Source organism: Gracilinanus agilis, chromosome 1, assembly GCF_016433145.1.
Source record: "Gracilinanus agilis isolate LMUSP501 chromosome 1, AgileGrace, whole genome shotgun sequence".
Taxonomy (NCBI): domain Eukaryota; kingdom Metazoa; phylum Chordata; class Mammalia; order Didelphimorphia; family Didelphidae; genus Gracilinanus; species Gracilinanus agilis.
In genome coordinates this window covers 686,676,632-686,702,856 of record NC_058130.1, presented here as the reverse complement: position 1 = coordinate 686,702,856, position 26,225 = coordinate 686,676,632, and the positions used below count along the sequence as shown (strand labels likewise).

The 26,225-nt window shown below is 36.2% G+C and overlaps 1 protein-coding gene across 1 annotated transcript in view; it reads left to right on the top strand.

Moving 5' to 3' along the window:
- ZFAT (zinc finger and AT-hook domain containing) overlaps positions 1 to 26,225 on the top strand; it is a 315,315-nt gene that overhangs the window by 147,241 nt on the left and 141,849 nt on the right. The window contains exons 5-9 of the mRNA XM_044669247.1: positions 2,335 to 2,485; positions 10,072 to 11,531; positions 13,348 to 13,580; positions 21,573 to 21,660; positions 23,405 to 23,554. Coding sequence (XP_044525182.1) covers positions 2,335 to 2,485; positions 10,072 to 11,531; positions 13,348 to 13,580; positions 21,573 to 21,660; positions 23,405 to 23,554 — 2,082 coding nt within the window. The remainder of the gene's footprint in view (positions 1 to 2,334; positions 2,486 to 10,071; positions 11,532 to 13,347; positions 13,581 to 21,572; positions 21,661 to 23,404; positions 23,555 to 26,225) is intronic.

Here is a 26,225-nt window from a genome sequence, read left to right as displayed (position 1 = left end):
GTTATTTTCTTGTGATTTTCTTTTTAGAAGAAGCTTCTTCTTGGGCTCATTATCCTTTTATCTGACCTCTATATTTTTAATAGAGGTTCATCAGGTTCTTATATTCTGGGAGATTTTTATACCTCCCTCTGTTCTCAGAAAATGAAAACCTCTTTGAAAAAATAATATTCATTACATATTTAAAACATCTATTCCAAGAAGAGATTTCTAGACAGAAAATGCCTTATTGTACTTGACTTCTTAAGAATAATAGACATTTTTCTAACCAGCTAGGAGAATTTTGATCAAGTAGAATAGGAAATCAAGTGTATGACTTTAAATACAGCTAACATTTTATAAAAACCTATTTTTAGTGTTGATGGTAGCTCATCATCTATAATGAAAAAAAAAAGTTTAAAACTTTAGGGATGATTGAGCCCAGCCTCTGGAAAGCATCTACATAAGAACAGCCCATATTTCTATAGAAGCCTCACTTTAAGATTTCTGTAGAAGGTTCATAAAACACTTTTGTTAGAGCAATATAGGTAGTAGAAGTATTATTATACCCATTTTACCCATCAAAAAAACCGAGTGTTTTAGAGGTTAAGTGACTTTTCCCCTGTGATGTTGCCAATTCAGCTCTGCTGATTTGAGACAGTTGATTCTTTCATTATACCTCATTGGAATGAAAAGAGTTTAAAAGAAAGTCAGTGTCAGCTAAACTGCCACATTTTCTAGTGATATTGTTTCAGAAATTGAAAGTTCTAGACTGTTTTCTTGTTGTCTTTATCTATTGCAGTAATTTTGGGGGACTTAGAAGATCTATGTAAACAGAATGGCCAGGGATATTATAAGCAAGAGGCCTTTATTTGCCTCATTTTAATGCATTTTAGGAAGACTTCCGGCCTAAGAGGATGCTCAGGGTGGTAGGAGCAGGGTGAGGAGACAAACATGGGAAAGGAAGTATGCAATTTTAGCAGTCACTGGAAAAATAGTGACATAGGAATGCTGGAAAAAAAGTTTAAATCTGGCCTCAGGCATTTTGGCTGTGTGACCCTGGCAGATCACTTAGCTCCTGTTTTCCTCATTTTCCTCAGCTGTAAAATGATGATAATAGTAGAATACTTCCCTAGGTTGTTGTGAAGATCAAATGGGAGAATATTTTCAAAATGCCTAGGCCAGTGGTTGACATATAATAGATAATAAATGCATGTTTCCTTCCTCCTTCCCTTTACCGTCTCTGTTCCTCCCTCCTTCCCTCCCTCCCTCCTTTTTGTCCTTCTGTCTTTCTTTAGAAGGTTCTCTAAGCATTGAAGATTTTAGAAAAAGGGAGGTGTGCTAGGCTAGAGGACAAGGGATATGTAGACAAGAAAGTCAGTGTTTAGAAAATAAAAGATTTTAGCATCACCACACCTTTTTTGTAATGATCTCTAGAAAAAATAATTCCATAGTTCTGTTAATAACCGATAGTATTTCTTTTATATTTTCCCTTTGATCTTCACCTTTGATTTTATTATTGTAATGAACTCCCCATGAGGAAGTGCCTTCTATCCTTGTAGATCAGCACTGATTCTGCCTCTTGAAGCCCTGAAGAGTTGCCTGGGGAACTGTGAGTTGAGATTATTTGCCCATAACTTGAACCCAGGGCTTTCCTGACTGAGGCTGTCTCTGTACCTGCTAGACCATCCTGCTTCTCATTACCTTGTTTTTTTTGTTTGTTTGTTTTTGGTCAATGGAATTTGGGAGTGAGTGTGGGGTAGTGGGAATCAGTAAATTATTTCATTTGACAGGTTTTGTGATAATCATATTCAAGAACATCTTCTTAGGAAATAAATTTTTCTTTTGTGCCTGTTATTGTAAAAATTCTATAATTACATTTCAATATGAAAACATCATATTGACTTGGAATCTTACAGAATAGCTTCAGTTTAACTCATTTCATTCATTTTAAAGATGGAGACAAGCGATTTGCCCAAGGCTACTGGTAGGTAGTGGTAAGATAGAATAGGAACTTAGGTCCCTTGACACTCATATCAGTGCAAATTTTCCTTTATAATACCCATCAAAAAAAGTCATATTGGTTTTCTTATTCAATTTTGTTATAACTGGCAAAAAGATAGCACTGTCTTTTTGGGAAATAGTTGAAAATCTCTTGCTTTTGTGAATAAACACAATTATGTAAGCTGCAAGGAAGCTAATGGCCTAGCAGAGGACTGCATTGTAATGAAATTTCCTCCAATGTAATCATTTACTGTCCAATGGCAAACTTACTTAAATATAGTTTATTCTAGGTGTGATCAAAATTCATTTGGTGTACAATTTTGACAAGTAATATTATTTGTTCCTCAACATTAGGTGCCACTAAGATTGTCCCTGTTGAAGCAGGACCCCCAGAGTCAGAAGCAACCAATACCAAGGCTACCATCCCTGATCTAGGTCACCGGAGAGGGTACCAAGAATATGCCATTCAACAAACACCATATGAGCAGCCAATGAAATCAAGCAGGTAATACTGAGTGCCTAGATTTATATAAATTGCCCATAAAGACTAAATACTGACTATTATCCTTTACAGGGAAGGATTATTAAATTAATTATTGAACATTCTGTTTGCAAACCTTTAGAAAGCATGATCATATATTTAAATGAAACTTTATGCTTTAGCTGTCAGCAAGTGAACATTTTGGCTAAACCTAAGCCCATGTTGTTAAATACAAACATATGCTTGCAATTCAAATGTGTTATCTTTTACTTATGAGTACTAATCACTGTAATGAATTTGAAGCATATTACTTGAAACAAACATAATAAACCTTAATAAAATAAATATAAGCAGGGAGGCCCTAGTGAAAAGGCTTGTAGTTCTTTGCAGTAGAAATTAATTGGTATTCATTTTTTTAAACCTTCTATAAATACCTTCTGTAATACTATACTAATATCAATAATAATTCACACTAAGTATCAGTTCCAAGGGAGAACACAGGTAAGGGGTAGCTAATTGGAGTTGAGTGACTTGCCCAGGGTTATAGGTAGGAAGTATCTGAGGCTAGATTTTAACCCAGATCCTCTCAACTCCAAGCCTAGCTCTAGCCACTGAACCTCCTAGCTACCCTGTGTTTATTCTCTAGCTGTGATATTGACCCACTAAAGTAGACCTAGAAAATCTGCTCACTTAAGTTCTGAAAACATTTTTGTCTAGATGAGAGAAAAGACTAATGAAAATAACAGTCACAGTGGTGCTTTCCTGTATCTCATGGAATGTTCCTTTAATAACTATCATTAATGCCATGTGCCATTAAGTAGAAACATCTTGTTTTATATGGACTAATAATAAATGCTTATCACTTTAGCAAACTGTAATGGAATTGAACCAACCATTATTCAATATTGTTCAGTTAAAAATGAGAGTGTGCTTCTCAGGCAGTAATTTAATAACCTTACAATACCCTCAAGTCAGTAGGTAAAGGAATTTATAATTTATACATTACAATTCATATTCTCTTATACAGAACAATAACTCATCTTGGGATGGTAAGAAAAGCAAGTTTAGACAATTTAACATAACCATCAGATTCATTGCTTTTGGCTAGGAGACATATCATATCATTGCACTGAGGGCTTTACTAAATATTCATGTAATTATAGAGAAAATCAGAACAAAGATTTCTCTTAAGACCATTTGGATTTCACATTCAGGAGGAAATGTTGTAATTTGTTTATTTAATTAAATAGCAAATCCAGGTTTTCCTCCTTTGGTGTTCTTATTCTATGTACCAATAAAATAATGCCTCCTGGTTATCTTTGTTCATTTGAGAGAGATCCAAATGAGTTTTTATAAATTAGCCTTGGGTTTAGCATCTAGGCATACTGATAACTTTAACTCATATTTGAATATTTAAATTATATCATTTGAATGGTACCCTCTGGTATTTATTGAGCATGATAATTTAAATATTTTAAATTTAAATATAAGACAACCTGTTTTGATCAAACATGGTTGTGTGATAGTTTCAAAAAATATACATATATTTCAGAATTAAAGAAGTTACAGTTTATTGTAAGCAGTGGCAATTAAATTAATAGCAGTGCTTATTAGTATATACTATACAATATCTAAGTTCCTAAAGGAACTTGAACTACTAATAGAAATGAATTAAAGGAGAACAAGTGTGCCACTACTATTTAGATGTTTTCATATGTGCTTATTCTGCCATCTGAAAATGTGCTCATCCATGTTATGATTTAATAAATCTAAGTAATTGATGTTGGAACTAACACCAGGTCTGGAATTGGACACTAGGTTCCATGGAGAAACTGTATTGGTCGTGATATATGGAAGAGGTTCTTTGCTACGCACCATTCTTTTCAGAGAGAACTCCTCCAAACATTGCAATTGCCACAGTTTTTATCATCTTTAAAAGAAGGGCATAGGCATATGGATTTTCTGAACTTTTCTTTTGTTTTAATTTTAATAATTTTATTTTTTCCATATTGTTTATTTTTGTAAGTGAGTAATATTATAAAACCAAACCCCAAAACATAAACCCAAATAAACAGTCGAAAAAACGTATGCTTTCACCTGTATTCTTACTCCACCAGTTCTTTCTCTGCAGGAGAATAGCATTTTTTTGTTCTGAGTCCTTCAGACTTGTCCTGGATCTTTGTATTGCTGAGAGTAGCTAAATTTATCACAGTTGATAATTTCACAGTATTGCTGTTAATGTGTATAATGTTTTCCTGGTTCTGCTTATTTCACTCTGCATCAGTCTATGCTTTTTCTGGAATCATCCTGTTCATCATTCCTTATAGCACGGTAGTATTTCATTACCATCATATACCATAATTCATTCAACCATTCCCCAGTTGATGGGCATCCCTTCAATTTCCATTTTTTTGCCACCTCAAAAGGGGTAGATATAAATATTTTTGTATAGGTAAGTCTCTCCCTACCCCCCCCCCCCCTTTTTTTTTTTTAAATCTCTTTGGGATACAGACCTACTAGTGGTACTACTAGAACAAAGGGTATGCACTGTTTTATAGCCTTTTGGACATAGTTACAAATTGCTCTCCAGAGTGGTTGGATCAGTCACAGCTCCAACAACAATACATTAGTGTCCCAATTTTGCCACATCCCCTCCAACATTTATGATTTTCCTTTTGTGTCATATTGACCAACCTGATAGGTGTGAGAAATTGTTTTAATTTGCATTTCTCTAAAAAAAAAGGGATTTAGAACATTTATTTCTGGATTTTCTGAATCTTAAAGTGGAATAATATGTTGAAAATAACATACATTAATTTGTTCATTTAACAAAAATATATTATACAGAAATCTCAAAGTCTTACATATCTTTAAATAATTTCACGAATTCTCCCTGACTTAGGCAGAGTTTTAGGGAAAAAAATCTTGCAGTTGCCTCTTCTCTCACTTAATCTTTAAACATTTAATGTCTTGTGTTTTTTCCTTTTTTTGTTTAATTTTGAATATTTTGCCATAGTTACATGTTTCATGTTCTCCCCTTCCCCCCCCCCCCCCCCCCAGTAGCCGACACACAATTCCACTGGGTTTTATATGTATCATTGATTAAGACCAAATTCCATATTATTGATAGTTGCACTAGAGTTATCATTTAGTGCCTATATCCCCATCAGCCCATGTGTTCAAGCAGTTGTTTTTCTTCTGTGTTTCTACTCCCACAGTTCTTCCCCTGAATGTGGCTAGTTTTCTTTCTCATAATTCCCTCAGTCTTGCTCTGGTTCCTTGCATTGCTGCTAGTAGAGAAGTTCGTTATGTTCGATTGTACCAGTGTATCAGTCTCTGTGTATAGTGTTCTCCTGGATCTGCTCCTTTCACTCTGTATCAATTGCTACAGGTCATTCCAGTTCACATGGAATTCCTCCAGTTCATTATTCCTTTGAGCACAGTAGTATTTTATCACAGATACCACAATTTGTTCAGCCATTCCCCAATTGAAGAGCATACCCTAATTTTCCAAAGAGCTCGACTATATTTTTGTACATGTCTTTTTCCCTATGATCTCTTTGGGGTACAAACCCAGCAGTGGTATGGCTGGATCAAAGGGCAGGCAATCTTTTAGCACTCTTTGGGCACAGTTCCAAATTGCCCTCCAGAATGGTTGGATTAGTTTACAACTCTACCAGCAATGCATTAATAGATTGACTGACTTTTGTAATATTTTTCCTTAACTTGGAAACTCTTGAATTTGGCAATTATATTCCTGGGGGTTGACTTTTGAGGGTTTAGTATAGAGAGAGATCTATGGATCCTTTCAAGGTCTATTTTGCCTTCTTGTTGAAGAACATTAGGGCACTTTTCTTGAATAATTTCTTATAGTATGGTGTCCAAATTTCTATTAATTTCTGATTTTTCAGGAAGACCAATGATCCTCAAATTGACTCTTCTAGACCTGTTTTCTTGATCTTTCATTCTCTCAGTGAGATATTTCATGTTTCCTTCTATTTTGTCATTCTTTTGACTTTGCTTTATTAGTTCTTGCTGTCTTGCAAGATCATTGGCTTCTACTTGCCCAATTCTGGTCTTTAGAGACTGGTTTTCTACTATAATCTTTTGATTTTCTTTTTCAATTTGGTCTATCTTGTTTTCCTGCTGTTTAATTTGGGTCTCCAATTTACTTATCATTTCGTTTGATTTTTGGGCATCTTTTTCCAATTGGGAGTTTCTGTCTTTTAACCTGTTAGTTTTCTTTTGAGCTATTTCCCACTTTTCTTGCCAAATCTCTTCCATCTTTCTCATGATCTCAGATTTGAACTCTTCAAGAGCTTGTGGCCAATTTTCATTTTTTGGGGAAGGTTTGGATGTGTTTTCTTATTTGTCCTCCTCCGTTGTCTGCTCTTTTGTCTGTATTTTTTCTGTGTAAAAGTTATCAAGTGTTAATACTTTCCTCTTGTTCTTGCTCTTTTTAGTTCTTGGGCATTGCTTGCCATTATTATGCTGGTTTTTCCTTCTCAGTGAGAAGTCTGGGTGAGGCAGGCAGGCTCTCTGTGTACAGAGCTATGGAGCCATTTTTGCCCGAGTCATAGTGCAGTGCTGCCCCTCTCAGCTTTATCCACGTGCCCAAGGTCTGTGCTCTTTAGGCTCCTGGGGTCTCAGGTCTTGCTCAGGTTCTCACAATTGAGCCTCCTGCTGGTCCCCTTGCTTTCTTCTCTGCCTGAGGCTCCTTTACAAGTCTCAGCTCGCTGCTTCTGCAGTCTGTCACCCCTCAGTTCTAGGTCCTCACCCACGGTCCACCCTCAAAGTCTGCATTCTTTAGCCTCTTGGGGTCTTAAGTCTTGCTGCTCTCAGGAGCAAGGCCTTGGTAGTTCCAATTAGCTGTCAAGATCTTAGTGAATGCCCCACACTTGCTCTGGCTCTGGCACTGTAGGTGGCGTGGGAGGGGTAGACCAGCTCGTATTTTAGTGAGAGCTATTTCACCCCCTTATAATGTGGAAATGTTCAAATCCCACGTACCTTCAGTGCTGCATCCTATTGTAGGGTCCCTTCGTTCAGCTGTATTTATTTTTTTTGTCCTTTTGAGGTATCATGTATGGGTTGGTTAGAAGTGTTAAGTGTTCTACTTCTACTCTGCAGCCATCTTAACCTGGAAGTCCCCCTAATGTCTTGTTTTTGCCTTTATTACATAACTGAAATTTTTCTGTTCAGTTATTAGGACTGTCTTAATTACTGAATTTGATGGTCTTTTCTCAGTCCTCATGTTTCTTGAACTCTCTAGTATAATTGGTATTCTTAACTACTTATTACTTTTTCATCAAAACTCTGTAACTTCTCTGGGTTTTCATTATACTTTTTCTCCTTTATTATCCTCCTACCTGCCTGACTACTAATTTTCTGGCTTCTTTGCTGACTCACCATCCATACTGTGATTGTTTCCAAAAGCTCTGTCCTGGGTGATCTCTTCATTCTCTAATAGTTAAAATTAAATTATGAGGCTGCTATATAGCTTTATTACATCAAAGAAGTGATAGTAAAGAGAGGGAAATATAGGAAAGAGATAGAGAGAATCTTAACTTAATACCCTATCTGCTATTCTGATGGATTGAAGCTCACCACTGACATGTGCTCCTTCAGGTTCCAATCTCTAGTCAGAAGAGCATGAGAGTTCCACCAGAGCCTTGATCTCACCTTTATAAACAGTTTTCTCTACTGACTTGCTCTCCCATGTCACATCTCAGGAACCAATTATAGTTCCTTAATTTGCATGGCACCACCCAAGGAGGCAGTGCTTGTGGGGTCAGTTTCCTGTCTCTTTGGTTTCAACTTCCTTTCTCTGAGGGCCTGTCTATCCCTGCACATATCAATGGTAAAGGATCTCCAAGTCCCTGATTGAGTACATCAAAACAAAGGGAGGAGAATTCCCTTCTCACAATTCACAATCTCTGTGGCCTCACAAGGTCCTAGGGATTTAATTATCAGCTCTAAACTCCCAAGTCTAACTCCTGTCTCTGCTTAGAGCTTCAGTCTTGAATTACCATATGCTTAGTAGACATTTCAAATTGAATGTCTTAGCATTTCAGTAAGTCCAAAACAGAACTCATTATCTTCCCATTCTTCTTCCAAACTTCCCTGTTTTTTTTTAAAGTTATCACCATTGTTTGAGTGTTCTAGTTTTATAACGGCATTATCCTTGACTCCTCAATTTTCCTCATCCCTATATATCTAATTAATTTTCAAATCTTATTGTTTCTGCCTCCATCATCTGACCCTTCCTTTCTGCTCATACGGTAGATATCACCTTAGACCCTTATCCTCTCTTACCTAGAATCTTGTAATGGCCACTTCATTGGTTTCCCTGCCCTGAGTCTGCCTAATCCAAGAGATTTTCTTTGGAAGTTGCATTGTATTACTCTTCCACAGAGTCAATTTCAGTGGTACCTTCTTTCCTCTAAGATTAATTTATCACTTGACTCAAACTTAACCTGCCATTCCACCTTCATTATATATCATTCCCTTTCCCACACTTTATAGACCAATCCAACCAAACTAATTATATTCTTTTCTTCATAGAGTATTTCATATTCTCTCTCCATGCTTTTCCACTGACTGTCCCCATGTCTGGAATATGTTCCCTTCTCTTCTGCCTAATAGAATGCTCCTTATCCTTCAAGGTACAGATAAAGCACTACTTTCTACATGAGGCCTCTTCTGATAGCTCCTCTTATGCTCAGCTGCCAATAACTTAATTACTTTGACTTAATTCTCTTGTGTTTATTTTGTAGTTAATTTTTATATCTTTATTGTGTATAAATTTATAACTATACCTATTGTCTTTCCCAGAGAAAGTAAGCTTCTTGAGAGTAGGGGGTTTTCATTTCTTGTATTTTAATGTGCATTATTTGTATATATAGCAGGTGTATAAAAGATACTTTAATAAATACTTATTTGATTGATTAACTGATTGAAACACATATTGGCAACATGGCATCTGAGAGCAGTGTTGTCCTTACAGCCAAGACACATTTACGCTTTCAATTCCAGTTTTCTTATCTGTGAAAGAGGGATGTTTGCTTCACAGAATTGCGAGGAAAATGCTTTGTAAAGGTTAAAGTGCTACAAATCCCCAAATTACTATTACTATATACAGTGTACCGTATTATATGTGTATGAGAAAATAGAAAATGAGTAATCCATGAACTCTGCCCTCAAGGACCTTTCTGACTAGTTGAAAGAGATATATGCACACAAGAGGAATATGAAATACTGTTATATCAAATGACCCAACTATCATTTCCAAGTGGGGAAATCACGGAAGCATCAGCAGATTTCATTCACTCTTATAAAGTTGATAGCATTAAGTGAGCAAAATACAAATATGATGGAATATATGACATTCAGTTTTGAGATACATTATTTAATGGTAATAAGTAAATGGCTGACAGCTAGCGATTGCAATGCATGGCATTTACTGTACATTCATCCCTTTTCTCATTAAATTCTCTTTCATGTGTCTAATATTTGGTTCATGAAAAGGGAATTTGGCATTATCAGACTATGCACATGCTGTTTCATTAAGCTCAACCCTCTAACTATAACTAAATCCTAATTTTTTTTTCTAGGTTAGGCCCCACTCAGCTCAAAATTTTCACTTGTGAATACTGCAACAAAGTGTTTAAATTTAAGCACTCCCTCCAGGCCCATTTGAGAATCCACACCAATGAAAAGCCTTATAAGTGTTCCCACTGTAGCTATGCCAGCGCCATCAAAGCCAATCTCAACGTGCACCTGCGGAAACACACAGGGGAGAAATTCAGTTGTGATTACTGTGTGTTCACCTGCCTGAGCAAGGGCCACCTTAAAGTTCACATTGAGCGTGTCCATAAAAAGATCAAGCAGCATTGCCGTTTCTGCAAGAAGAAGTACTCAGATGTTAAAAACCTCATCAAGCACATCAGGGATACGCATGACCTGCAAGACAAGAAGGTGAAAGAAGCCTTTGATGAGCTCCGCCTGATGACCCGTGAAGGCAAGAGGCAGCTCCTCTATGACTGTTATATCTGTGAGCGCAAGTTCAAGAATGAGCTGGACCGGGACCGACACATGCTGGTTCATGGGGATGAGTGGCCCTTTTCCTGCGAGCTCTGTGGCCACAGGGCCACCAAATACCAAGCCCTTGAGCTCCACGTCAGGAAGCATCCCTTTGTATATGTCTGTTCTGTTTGCCTGAAGAAGTTTGTTAGTTCCATCCGACTCCGCTATCATATCAGAGAGGTACACGCGAGCTTACAGGAGACAGTAGTTTTCAATGACTCCATCAGTCAGAGTTTCTGTCTTCTAGAACCTGGTGGTGACATCCAGCAAGAAGCTGTTGGAGATCAGCTGTCTCCAGCAGGAGGTGAATTTGTGTTCCAAGCTATAGATCCAAAAAAAGAAACCTCCAGCTTGGGGGAAGCAAACCAGGAAAATGGAAGCAGGCACATCAGCCATGTAGAAATTCCTACCACTTCTTTAGATTTTGAGAACCCTCAGGGAGCAAATGTAACGGTGCCATCATGCGGACTGGCAACTGATGTAGCAACCTCTGAGTTCCATTCACATGTGGTTTCAGAGGATTTCCTGCTGAAAAATAATACCTCTGCTCCTGCTGACAATCAGGTCTCTTCTAAAGATGACCTGCAAGGCCAGCCTGGAGACTCAGCTAATACTATTCAGGGTGAAGAAATAACACTACTGTTGCCTAGGGACAAAAATTCTGAGCCAAATCAAGAGAATACCAGTAATGAGAGCCCTGCGGCTGAAGAAGAAAATATTATTGCCCTTTCCCTTACTGAACTGGAAGCCAGAAAGTCCCCTGCACCAAACTCTGCCCAAGCCACAGGACTGCTTCCTTCAACAGCCACCAGTGGTGATACACCTATCAGTCCACAGCCTGATTCTTGTCCTACTCCATCTTCAGAACATCGGACTAGAACTGCTGCTTTCATGCAGGTCTTAGACAACTTACAAAAGAGACAGATGAATACCAGCATGTGTGAGAAGATCCGAAAGGTCTATGGGAATCTGGAATGTGAATATTGTGGTAAGAAAAGGCACATTTAGTGTCTAGCAGCAATTGGGAACTCTCTTCTGTAGTGGTCTTCTCTCATTTGGCTCTCTCCCAGTGCTTATGTGTGCTTTTGTATTTCTATCATATCAGCAAGGAATACTTTCCAAATAATTGATCTTTACCTTAGTAGTAGTTATTAATATTAAAAGCCACAGATTTATTACTTTATATATATATATATATCTGCATATATATGCATGTATATGTAGATATACATTTGAAGTGGTTCTTTTTTTAAAAGCTAACAGAGGTTGTGGTAAACAGCTCTAATAAATTATGTTTGCTTGAGTAAGTATTTATGAATAAAAGCTGCTTCTATAACTTTAGGTCCTTGACTAAGAAGCCCTTTTTGGTGCTTTTCAATTTTGCTGGAAGGTTTCTCATTATACATACATGCTAGATGAATAAAAATGGATAATCAGGCCATTCATTACCCATCAATTTCTTTTTTGGCAGGCCATGATTAAAATTTGAAAATTGAAAATGAACACTTGAAACTTAGCCCTTTTTCAGAAAGACTCCATGGCAAAATGAGGCAAGTTCAGATTGACAGATGTTTTCTTATGATGTTAGCAAGAGACATTCTGATGCATTGGATTTGGAGGAGACTTGAATGCGGATCCTGGATCCACTCTTTAGTAGCTTTGTCAGGTCTCCAAACTGTCTCCTAGCCTCAGGTTCCTAAAATGAGGATGATATTGGTACTACCTCTCTCAGCATTGCTGTGAGTCAAACTTTTTCCAAATAACCACCAATTTCAATTAAGAATAAATCTGTTGGGGCAGCTGGGTAGCTCAGTGGAGTGAGAGTCAGGCCTAGAGACAGGAGGTCCTAGGTTCAAACCCGGCCTCAGCCACTTCCCAGCTGTGTGACCCTGGGCAAGTCACTTGACCCCCATTGCCCACCCTTACCACTCTTCCAGCTATGAGACAATACACGGAAAAGTATAAGGGTTTAAAAAAAAAAAAGAATAAATCTGTTACGTACAGAACACCATGCAAGTCCCTTGAGAGATGCAGAGTTTAAATAAGACAGTCTCTGCCATCAAAGAACTTATAGGTCTATAAAGGGGATAGAAACAGATAACTATAATATATACTATTACATGATCAGGGCATTAGAGGGCTATGAAGAAACAAGTTAAGAGGACTGAGGGGAAATGCCATTAGTAGCCAAGGAAATCAGAAAGGCTGTCTGGATGAAATGGCATAAGAATTATGTTTAATATATGCTTGTTGGATTCAATGGTTTTAATGGATTGGAAGCAGTTTTATTGGTGAAAAGAGGGAAAGGAGGCATTACAGGCATTGAGAGTGACTTGTGGAAAGGCCCTGAGAAATGAGAGCACTGGGTGTATATTCAAGGGCTGTCCAGGAGCACAGAGCATATATATAAATCCCCATTTTATCAACATGACATCTTGTTATTGTTGTTGACTTTGAGACCTTGGATTAATTGTTTGACCTAAGTCTCAGGTTATTCATCTGCAAAAAGGTGGCAATGATAACTGCAGTACCTACCTCATAAAGGTACTATAAGGGAATACTTTTTAAACAATAAAAAGCAGCTTTTACAAGTAGTAACATTAGAACTCAAAAATTCTTTGACATTTGCTATAGCAATATAAAAAGAAGAGCGACTTGCAGTTCAAGTCCTTTTTTTCCTCTAGAGATTGTTCTTCATAAATAGCAATGTAATGGAAAAGGTTCCATTTCGATTTGAACTTGAGAAAGAGAGACTCCTAAACTAAAATTCTGTCTTCTCATGTCTAACTTTTTTTTCCCCCTAGGTAAACTTTTTTGGTATGAGGTACATTTTGATATGCATGTCCGTACCCACACTAGAGAACATCTGTATTATTGCTCCCAGTGTAACTATTCTTCTATCACCAAAAACTGCCTTAAACGCCATGTAATTCAGAAACACAGCAACATCTTGCTGAAGTGTCCCACTGAAGGCTGTGACTACTCAACTCCAGATAAGTATAAACTTCAGGCTCATCTTAAAGTTCACACTGAACTGGTAAGTGACATTATCCCAAGTGACATTCTGTTTTCACTCTAGGGTTTGTTTATAGTTTTCTTAACTATATGTGTATGTAGATGTGTCTTGCTTTGGGAGGGAAAAAACCAATATAAGTATAGAATACCAAGACCAAAACTTAAAAATGGGAAAGTGGAATATCTGGTGATTTTTGAAAGACAATGTGTTCTAATAGGAAAAATCACTCTGTGAGAAGTGGAAAAGTCTGAGTGAGTCTCTGTCCTGTTTGTTAATTATTACCCAAGTGTCCTTTGGAAGGTAACTTAATTTCTAAGTGTCTCTTTTTTGCTTTAATTTATTAATATGATTCATTATAAAATTTTTTTCAAGGTTTGATATGTCTACAGTGAACACAGTTGTTGCACAAAGCAAGATACACCTGTATAGGCTTATACCAATATCTCTCAAATCCATACTTTTTAGGAAATTTTAAAGGATGCTATAAGCTTTCTTTCATTTGGACTACTCTCACTAAGTATGTGAGATATAAGATGTGTTTTTGTCCTGATAATTTCATAAATGGATATTGAGTGCATACACGTGTGAATACTTTTGAGATGATTCTTTGCTACCTACCTTTGTGATACTGAGTGTCCTACTTTCTCTCTATCAGTTTCTCCTTTCACAAAAGCAATGGACCAGATTAAATGATTCTCAAGGCCTCTTCTAGCTCATAATATTGTACAATATAGTTATCCATGTAGATTCTTTCTCTATTCAGTACTTTTACAAATTGTTCAGATTAAGTAATCATATTCAGTCTTAATTTCAATTTGTCTTACTAGAGTTTTATGAATGATATTTGATGTGGTTTTATTATTTTAACGTTTCTGAGACAGGCTACAATTGGAAACCAAAATGTTTTTCTTGGCAGGTAGAAAAAGCAACATGTGATTTTAGCTATGTTAATGAACATTCTTACAGGACTATTGTAGGCAAAGTGTTTCTCCAATTGATGAGATTCCTTTGAGATGCTTAATTTCAAATCTACTTTATAGGAATGCCATTTTTCATCTCTAAAGTGGGAATATTTGTCGGTTATTAAGCATATCCCTTACTTCTTTTCATCCCAGTTTCCTTATTTTTAAAATGAGAGTATTGAACCAGATGGACTCTAATGTCCATTCCACTCCTAAATCTATGAACCTCTCATTCTATATGCTATGTTTTCCCAGGAATGTTACAATGAATGACATAATATTTATCAGGGATTTAAAGTTTCATTTTAACAGGTGATATGTTAATTCAGGTTGTTTTTAATAAATACAACAATAAAGCATAATTATTTCATATAATTATTTTATGAAATTTAATTATTTTGTAGCATATTATAGAATACAAAAGAATAATGTTGATTTATGGAAATGTTAATATTCCTCAAGAGACTGACACCTGAGACACATATGAGAATTCTTACAATTATATATCCTAAAAATTTGGCCTGAGGTATAGTTTTTTTAATTGGATTTTTAGTTATACTCAGATGTGTAACAAAATAAATCTTTCCTAACTTTTATGGAGTTGTAATAGCATAGTATACCTTTTGAATCATAATTTGTCATTTCACTTGTGACATTCTATTATTTTGTGACTGAAAGAAGTTGGGGTCAGAGTTTTGCTCTGCATTTTTGCTGATTACAGCAACTTTAGTCATCTAAATAGTGACCCTGATCTGGTGGATGGGGTGGGAGAGGGAGATGTCCTCAGGCCCAGTCAGCTTTTGTGTTTTATAAATGGGTAAATTGAGGCATCAGTCATTTGATTTTATAAAGAAATCACATTATTAGGGGAGTCAAATCATCATGAACTTGCAGATAGGAACTTAGGCAAATGTAACTTTGGGCAAATCACTTAAGCCCTTTGACCTTGAGTGTCATCTGTTAAATGGTGTACCTATACTATCAACCTCATGGAAGCCTGGAGAGATCAAATAAGATCATCTTATAATGTTTCAACACTAAGCATCTGTAATTTGTTTATTGTATATACTCTTTTGACTAATGCAGATTGAAAATCCACTATAAATCAATAATTAGTCTTTGAAAGTTGAGAGTGGTTATACTTAAAAAATTAAATTAAATTTGAAGTAAAATTAGTTTAAAAACTTGTGAATATTCCTCTTTGAGCTTAACCAGTGGTGGCCCTCAGATGACAAGCATATAGTCAAGCAATCAACAAACATTTATTAAATGATTACCCTATTCTGGACATTATTAGCTAGGTACTGGAGGGACTGGATTTGGACTTGAAGCCCTTTCAGCTTGGTAGAACCTCCCAGAGCTTACACTTTACTAGCATGGCTTAAAAGACCCTAGGATAATCTATGATTTCATCAGTGAAATTTAGAAGTACAGATTTTAACACAGTTCAGCCCAATAAGAATTTATTAAGCATCTCTATTATATAAGTCATTGTGTTAAGACAAAATAAAAAAATAGTTATTGCCTTCAAGGAGCTTGCACTTACCTGGAGTTACCTTTTTTATAGTCATACATAGTTGTCATGACTTATTCTGGGCCCATCCAAAGCCTTTCTGCCACTTGATAAAGTCTCTCAGAACATGTGCTCTACTAGGACCACATGCATGTTGTGATAAAGCAAGACTTCAGTGCAGGTCAATAGGATCATTGAAATGACTAAGCAATTCTTTTTTTCCTTGACAAATTAGAACCCATTGTCCACTTGGGACAGTGTTTTGTTACACATGGAAATCTAAATATTATCTTCATGCAGTTACTGTCTATGGGTATAGAAGTAGTAAATAATTAAGACTTATCAAAATCTATCTGCCTATCTTTTTCTCCAATATCTTGATATATCATTCATGAAGTGCTTTAAGATTTACAAAACTCTTTCCACAGTAGCCCTATGATTTAATTAGCATGGGTAGTATTATTCCCATTTTAAAGAGGAACAAATTAGAATCAAGAGATGTTAACTTGTTAAGGATTTTTACTTTAAGTAAAAATGAAAAATAAAATTGATAGGAAGTTAAAAAAGCTATCCAGTTGTGGCTACCCAGGCAATTTTTGCAAGAAAAAATAAAAATAATCTGTTTTTTAAAGGAAAACTTTATGTTAGACCTAGAAGAGGATAAAATAGCAAAACAGAATTGTTTCCAGTCAGAGGGAGAACCCTAGAGAGAATTTTACTTAGCTCCTGACTAAATTCTAGCTAGGTTGAGCCTATGATAGTAATCAAAATTCATGTTGGATAAATAAAGAAAAAAATTATTATTAGAAATGAACTTTAAGTACTGGAAAGCTCTGATAATATTTTCTGACAAGGTTTGGAGAATCAGAATATTTGGGATGACATCACTGCTGCTGTTGTTATTCCATTGTTTCCATCATATCCAACAATTTGTGACTCTATTTGGAGTTTTCTTGGCATACCAGAGTAGTTTCGACATTCTTTCTCCAGTTCATTGTACAGATAGGAAACTGAGGCATTCAGGGTTAAGTGTCTTACCCAGAGTTACAACCCAGTAAGTATCTGAGGCCAGATTTGAATTCAGGAAGAGGAATCTGGCACTTTATCCACTGTGCCACTCAGTTGCCCAAATGTCACTGTAATTTAGTTATGAGAATCAAGTTCATACCATTTCCATTCCTTTTTTACCTTTTGTTTTTAAGTCCTTTACAGGGATAATTATGTTTATATTTTTTTCCAGTTACATACATTGTGGTTTTTTTTTTTTTTTTGTGAGGTATGGGTAGTATTTACTCACTGTCTGTGAGCATGAGAGACCTTTGAGTTTGAATGTCATATTAATTTGGAGGTTGCTAGACATATGTTGCAGAAGACATTAAGCATATAGCCTGAGGGCACAGAGCAAGGTAAAAGGCCTCTCTCTTTTCCTTGACTTCTCAGTTCTTTACTCTCAGTCTTGTCCCCAACCACACTGCTGCTCATGTTGATACTTCAGTTTCTTAAAAAGTTTCAGATCACTTCTTAGTCTTCCTGATGTACCCTCTGTAAAGGATGGACATTTTTACCATCATAACAGGCTTAGTCTTACACTTTCTACCTTCCTGAGAAATTCTTTTAACAATCACTTCTAAGGTGTATGTCAATTTAGGTTTTCATTTCCTTCTATTTAGTCCAAGATTTTGAAACATGAACAAATGAATTCAGAGACTCCACACCAAAATGGCTTTGTCTCCCAGTCCTCTTTGCCTGCTGTCTGTGCCCTTCTGAGAAAGGCATCAAGAAAATAAGGAACCCTGATAAGCTATGGGATAAATTGCTTTCAGAGTATCAGAGGGAAAAAATCAAATCGCTAAGTCTTTGAGGGAGATACTATAGTAAACCTGATCAAAGCCCTTCAGAATACCTCTGTCATATGAGTGACAAGGGCACAGTGAACTCCAGAACAATGGGATGGGCCTCCTCCTCCACAATGCCAATTGAGTGCCCTGGGTGAATTCTGAAATAGAATTTAGAACAGCAATTCTGACTAGCTGGTGCTAAAAGTGATGGGGTTACTCTGAAGGACTAACTCAGTAACAAGAACCCAGAAGGATAGTGACAGGAAATTGCTTAAAAGCACTGAACTAATGATGTGACTTGAGAAAAAGTCTTCAGGGTTGACTTGGACAAACAACTTGAAAAGATTCAAGACTACATAGGCTTATACAATTGACAGGCAGACACTGAAGGGGGTTCTCTTCTGAGCTAGGTGCTATCAAATGGAGGAGACTCAAAGATAATAAATCTGAGTACTCAGAAATTTCTCATTAGCAAATCTCTGAGAGGAGAAAAGAAAAGGCTTTCATTTTCCAAAGGACTTTGGGATATATAAGGGAGATAACAATCTCTTGTAATCAATGCCTCTTGAAGTTTTTGCTAATATGACATGTATTCTTTTTTCTCTTTAGTTTGAGGTGTCATTTAAGAGTTGAAATATTCTGAAACAATCAGATAGCATTTATTAATCACTTACTTTGTGCCAGGCACTGTTAGGTGCTAAAGATACAAAGACAAAAATAAAATCATCCCATAAAGAACTTAACTTGCATTCTACTGGGGGAAACAGCCTGTACACCTGAATGTATCTATAAAATATGTAGAAAATAAATGTGTGATAATTTCCAGAGGGAGTCAACGGGGGGGGGGGGGGAGGGAAGAGATTAAGAAAAGCTTTCTATTTGAGGAAAAACTTGAACTCAAGCTTTGAAATAAACAGGAGTTTAAGAAGCAGAGGGAAGAAGGGGAGGGAAAGAAATTCAAGCTGTGCAACAATAAGGGGTGAAAGATGGAATATGAATGAAAAATAGCAAAAAGACCAGTCTGACTGAACTGAAAACTGTGAAGGGGCAGTATGGAATGGACCTAGAAGTTTGGAAAGATACATTTGGAGTCCAGTGTTGAAGAGCTTTAACTATCAAAAACACAGGAGTTTCTATTTCACACTCCATGTCACAAAGAGCCATGAAATTTCTTGATGATGTGCTTATACCTGTGCTTTAGAAAGATGACTTTGTCACTTGATTGGAAGATGCATTAGAATGGATAAAGATTTGTGGAAGGGAGACTTCTTTGGAAGCTACTGAAAAAAATCTAGGTGAGAAGAGATAGGAACTATGGTGGTGTCTTCAAGAGTGGAGTGAACTGATTCCTTGTCAAATATTGTAGTTTCTCTCTTCACATCATTCATGTTTGACCCCTTTTTCTCAACTCACACACTGCTGCTCTAGTATGGGCCCTTCTTATCCCCAGCCTGGATTCTCACAATAATCTCCTCACTATTCTTCCTACCTCTAGTTTGTCCCCACTCCAATATATCCTTCACTCAGTTACCAAGGTAATTTTTAAGTAGGTCTAACAATACCTCTTCCCTGGTCAGTGAGCTCCTGTGGCTCCTTTTTGCCTTCAGGATAAAATAGGAACTTTCATATAGTTTCAAGGTCTTCATAAGTTGACTCCTTTTTCCCTTTCCAACCTTCTTATACTTTCTTCCCCTTCACATATTCTAAAATCCATCTTCAATGATCTACTTGCACTTTTTTTAAACATGACATCCCAATTTGTTTGCTGGCTTGTCCTATGCCTGGAATGCTGTGTTCTTTCACCTTTGCCCATTAGTTTCCTCGCTTTCTTTCAAAGCTCAGTTCATATCTCACCTTTGAAGGCCTTTTCTCTTTCTTCTTCCTAATATATGTATATATGCATATATATATATATCTTACATGTGTCTAGTTATTTATATGTTGTTTCTCTTATTAGAATCTAAGCAGTTTAAGGTCAGGGACCATTCTATGCCTTTCTTCATATCCCCAGAGTTTTATCATGGCACATTGTAACAACATAAACTCTTGTTGACTGACAGACTATAAGATGGAACATGTCAGGTGGGAATTATAAGACTTAGCAACTGATTGGATATGTTGAAAGTGAAAGAGTGAAGAGTCTGGGAGGGATTGTGAACCTGGGTGAATGGAAAGGTATTGATGCCTTTCACAGAAACAGGAAGCGTAGGCAGAGAGGTGAGGCTGGAGAAAGGGAGGGGAAGATAGTCAATTCTATATTGAACATGTTGAGAACAACTTGTTATGACTTTCAAGCAGTTGTTGATTCAGTATTGGAGTTCAAGAAAAAGATTAGGGCTGGATGTGAAGTTCTGGAGACATTTGAATAGAGATGATAATTGAAATTCATGCAGTTCAAACAGAAGAGGGCTTAGGTTAGATTCTTGGAGTGTTTCAGTGGTTAAAAAAATAGGATGATAGAGGAGCAGCAAAGGAGATTTAAGTAGGAGGAGTTAGACAACAAGAAGTTGAATTGAGAGAAAACAGGGTCAGAAGAATCCTGAGAGGAGAGTATTTAGGAAAAGAGAATGATACAAGAGTGTTAGATGCTACAGAGAGGTCAAAAAGGATAAGAATTAAGAATTAAGAAAGGGACAAACATCATATGGAGATAACTATGAGAAAAGATAATTGGATTGGACTATTAAGAGATCAATGATAATTTTAAAATATGATACAAATTAAAATACATCAAGATACATATATTTTCTACTCATCTGATATCTTGATCATTATATACAAGGAGGTAGATTTGAACTGATTATAAGAGGAAACTTCCTAGCAGCCAAAGTTGCTACAAAATGGAATAGGTTAATTCAGGAAGGCTGTGAAATCTTTATCATTGTAAGTAGATCTAAAAGTTAGATCATTGCTTCTTGGTGATATCATAGATGAAATTAATGACTTGGTGAATGATGGGACTAACTGATCTTGAGATCTTTTCCAGTGCTGAGTCTATACCAGTGATTCCCAAAGTGGGTGCCACCACCCCCTGGTGGGTGCTGCAGAAATTCAGGGGGGCAGTGATGGCCACAGGTGCATTTGGGGGCGGTGAATAACTGTAAGGGAACAGTGATAGTATGTGACAGGGGGCTCTAAGTAATATTTTTCTGGAAAGGAGGTGGTAGGCCAAAAAAGTTTGGGAACTACTGGTCTATACTTTCATGTTATTCTATTGTAGTTTTCTATTACTGCTGGTCCTTAGTTTTAATTGTCTTTCTTAAAGGATTGGGAATAGAGCATCAGAGTAATAATTTATGAATGAAATCCACAAATAGGGCTACATAGTTGGTTATTTTTAAAATTTTTCTTCTCCCACCTAACTGTTGGGTTGTAAGAGCTGTTGGAAAGTAGTGAAATCCTCTGGTATTCATTTAATCCTGTCTCCTTTATGAACTCTCTCTGTGTTGAAACTACTAATGAGTAGTAACATGGCCCAGAAGGGAGATCTCAGTAGACAGGAGGAGGAAGAGCTCAAGATAATTCATAAAGGCTGCAAAATATTCAAAAGTTGTCTCTAAAACAGTCATTCTAGCTGTTATCTTAAACAGAGATTTCCATCAGAGCTTTTTAATTGTAGATTTGTTGAGAGATCTGATTGTCAGAGCTCATGTTTATATCTTTTAGTATTGCTAACTGATTATATCTTTTTCCACTTAAGGACAAAAGGAATTACTCTTGTCCAGTGTGCCAAAAGTCATTTTCAGAAGATAGGTTAATAAAATCACACATCAAGACAAACCATCCAGGTGAGTAGAAGCTGTTCAGAAGAAATATAAGAGAGGGATAATTTTCACCTTAGAGAATGGTGATTGAAGGAATCATATTTGATGATTATTTATTAATCATATTTACTGACTATTCCAAGTAAAATGAAGTGAAGGAAAGCCATTTTCCTTAATAGATTTTTTCCCCTCTTTTTTCACAAACACACACACAAGCACATATGTAAACTAAGTGCGCTCTCTCTCTCTCTCTCTCTCTCTCTCTCTCTCTCTCTCTCTCTCTCNCTCTCTCTCTCTCTCTCTCTCTCTCTCTCTCTCTCTCTCTCTCTCTCTCTCTCTCTCTCTCACACACACACACACAAACACACACACACACACACACAATTATACATCTCTACCTATAGCACTTTATAGTATGCAAAGCACTTTATATATGTGTATGTGTGTATATATCATACATATATTTATATAGATAAATATATACCTATGTATTTTATTTTATGTATTTTAAAGCTTTGATTTGAGAAGGGACCCATAGGCTTCGCCAGGCTGCTATAAGTAACTGTGCCACACACAGAAATTTAAAAAACTTCTGGCTTAGAAAATACCCACCTTTAGAGGGCCAGAACTGCTGTGGCAGTCATTGTAATCTGGAGCCTAGACTTCAGTGTAATCTCCATTTTTCCAGAGTTTAGCATTTTATCTTAAATTTTGACCTAGTTTTTTTCTCTAAGTGGTTAGGCTTTCTGTAATGGGGAAAAGGATTTATTACCAGACATTGCTTTAGAAATTTGATTAAGTATTTATCAGTACTTAAGGTTCTCTTATTTATAAGTACTGATAAGGTATTCTTCATTTTGATACTTCTGGAAAGGTGAGATTACACTATTGTCCTATATTATCTTAATTCATTCATTCTACAAAGCACAGGGCTAATTTCTGGAGTTAGAGGAACAAAACCCCCAGAAAAACAAACTAAAAAACCTCAAATAGTTACTGTCCTCAAAGATATTATATTTTCCTGGGGGAAAGAAGTATAGCATTTATCTAGATATTGTAAATAAATTCAAGATAAATTGAGGAGGAAGAAAGCATTAGCAATTAGGGGATCTTTTCAAGGTCACACAACTCATAAGTATCAAAGTCTGAGCTCAAACCTTTTTCTTTTCATTTAAACACCATTAGTCTTTCCTCTATATCACAAAAGTCCCAATGTGATAATTAGTTTGAAGTTTTACTTGATATGTATACCAACAATATTTTAATGTACTTGTCTTCAAAATGTAGAATAGAAACCATTTACCATCTGGCAGGTGGCTTTCAGTTCTATATATTCTAATTCTCTGTCATCTTTCTTTAGTCTGTCTATAATATTGGTGCTAGAAGCCCGTATTATTGCTAGTGAGTAGGAAAGAAATGAACTGAAAAACAAAGAAGTGAGAACTTGAAGGGAGATTAATAATAATAAACCTTGAACTAAATATAGATGGAGCTTAAGCATGCTATCTCATGTAGGTTTTCTTGGCAAAGATACTGAAGTGGTTTGCCATTTCCTTCTCCAGTGGATTAAGGCAAAAAGAGGTTCAGTGACTTGTCCAGGATCACACATCTATTAACTATCTGAGGCTGGATTTGAACTCAGGTCTTCCTGACTCAAGGCCCAGCACTATATCCACTGAGCCACCTACCTGCCTCCATGTTTTATGTATGGCTAACTTAAGACAAGTTTCCTTAATGCCTAATTAGACCTTTTGTTCTTTTTTTATAGAGGTCTCTATGAACACTATCTCTGAGATTCTTGGCAGGAGGGTTCAACTCAAAGGGCTAATTGGAAAGAGAGCTGTAAAGTGTCCATATTGTGACTTTTATTTTATGAAGAATGGATCAGACCTTCAACGTCATATTTGGGCTCATGAAGGTAATTTTATGTGCTTTTGATATATGATGAACTTTGTATTTTAGCTTTACATTCTTCATTAGGGTGACATTGAAGAAAATGGAGTATGAATATCAAGTCTCTGGAGATTTAGGTCTATTGGAATTTTCCAGTGCCTCATAAATATGTGTCTTTAAGCCTACTATTTTCAGCAAAGTAGCAGGTTATGCCGGAGTTGATATTTTTCAACTCCATGGCTTGTTTGTTTAATTGGCTTAATTAGATATTAGTGTGACAGCAAAAAGGGTGTGAAGAAGTAACAACCTCAGAGACTAAAAGAGCAAAGAAAGACACCACCTAATCGTTTTGTTGGGAGCAGTAAACACCACCTTGATGAGTTAATGGTGCCTAAGGAAATCAACAAGCAAAGAGAAAAGAATGTCTGTACACATATTCTAATTTGCAACATTTTCTGGAGTTAATGTTTGTTTCATAACCAGCATTCCTTTTAGATTTCCCAAAATGAAACAAGGAGAGTTAATAAACTGAATCACTTTTAAATGGCTATGTCTTACCTTGGCCAAATGAATTGATTGTAAATATGTATTCTCAATGGATTTACAAATAACATAAAATTAGAGTGTGAAAAATGTTTTGAGTACCATTAGCATTATCTTTTCCATTTCTTCATAAAATGTGTGTTTAGGGAGAGAAATTGGAAATTTTCTTTTCTGAGTTTGTGAGAATAAGTATTATTGTATCATCAAATTACTTAGCTTTTAGGAAGAAGTATTTTTCTACCAACTACTTTATGCTGTTGTTTATATACCAAGACAATACTACTCAACTGCTGTGGAGAATGCATATTCTTTTATTTATTTTTCTACGAATTCTTGGTAATTTTTGCATTGAATCATTCAGAAGTCTCCACCTGTACCTCTGTTATTCATGACATCCATTTGGTTACTCAGACTTGGATGATGTTTGGGCATGCTTCGTTGCCCATGTGACTAACTTAAGCACTGCTCCATTTTCACCAAATGAACTTGAACTGGGCTGTTCTAAAAAAATTAATGCAATGACTGTTTCACCATTAATTTTCTCAGTCTCTCTAGAGTCCCAAATGAGTGGAGTTAGCTTACTCAGGTTTATTACATACAAATATTCAAGTATATCAGTCTGGTCTTAGCAGATATAGCAAAAAATTGGCTTTTAAAATTAATTATTTTTGAGCTCCTTCCTTGTATGATGATTTTTCTTTGTGTTAGTTCTCTTAGATGTCTTTCTTAAATTATCCTTCTTGCTTGGGTACTTATAATTATGAAAGAAGTGTAAGTAGAGCAATAAACCCTGGGCTAAGAATCAGTACGAGAGAGTAGCATGTTAGTACTGTGGTCACTTCTGTTAGGTATGATATATGAGTCATAGTCAACACTGATCTTATAAAAAGTGAAAAAATAGACAAGACAATGGATAATATAAAGAACCACTGATAAGAGAGGTTTTTAAAAGTCATGAGCAGGAGCAGCCAGGTGGCTCAGTAGATTGGGAGCCAGATCTAGAGATAGGAAGTTCTGGGTTCAACTTTGACCCCAGACATTTCCTGTGTGAGTCTGGGTAAGCCACTTAACCCCCACTGCCTAGCCTTTACCATGCTTCTGCCTTGGAAACAATACATAGTATTGATTCTAAGATAGAAGGCAAGGATTTACAAAAGGAAAGCCACGAACACTTTATAAGATCAGTCTAAATTTTTGTATTTGTCCTCTGTTACTTGTTCTTTTTTTCCATTTTTAAAATCCACGTTGTTAATAAGTTCTCTGTGTAGCCTTATTGGTCTCTTTAGGCAGCTCTCATTTCCTCATAATTGGAAATGTTTTTTTCCTGTGGAATTTCATTCTTGAGAGTATACCAGCTTGTGCTGTAGGATTTGGGTGATAGAATACTATGAACCCTTTGAAATTAGCTCTTGCTGGATCTTAGCTTTATTTTAGACTATCCCCAGTTTCTTTCTACTTTTGTAGTATAAAATCAAAGATAGAGTGATTATTTTACTCCAAGGTTCCCATCATTTTTTACTTCAACAAATGCTTTTTCCTAATTGGTGAGATTTACTTCCAGAATAGTATCCTCCTTGTCATTTTATCCAACTTTTCAAGGATAAAACTATTATTAATGAAAGTCAAGACATTTTTATTTGTTATTTTTATCAGATAGAACTCCAGTAGATTTCTGCATAATTAAAGTACCCCATTTTAACTACATTATTACCATAATGCCTTGACTGGTGAGCTCTTTCCCAAACTCCTCATCTGTTTTATCCTTTTGTTCTGCTGATCTGTAGTAATAATATAATATGAAGACACTATTGCTTTTGTTTCTTCTTACGGTAAATTTCCTGAAGATGTTGTCCACAATAGTTCTCTCCTTAGGTTCCTGGATTTCCTTAGATGGGAGTTTGTTGTTGTTTAGTTGATTTTTAGTCTTTTTTGACCATTTGAGTAGATCTTATTATATACATGGTTCCTCTTCTACCCACCTTTACCCTTATTTTAGACATGGGTCTCATTCCAGAATGTCTTCAAGATTCCTGTTGAGGGCAAATTTACCTCCTTGACTAAGGATCTTTATTTAATTCATCTTACTTATTGCTCATTCTTTAATCATGGCCATGGTCATCACAATAATAATGATAACAATATATTTCTTTTAA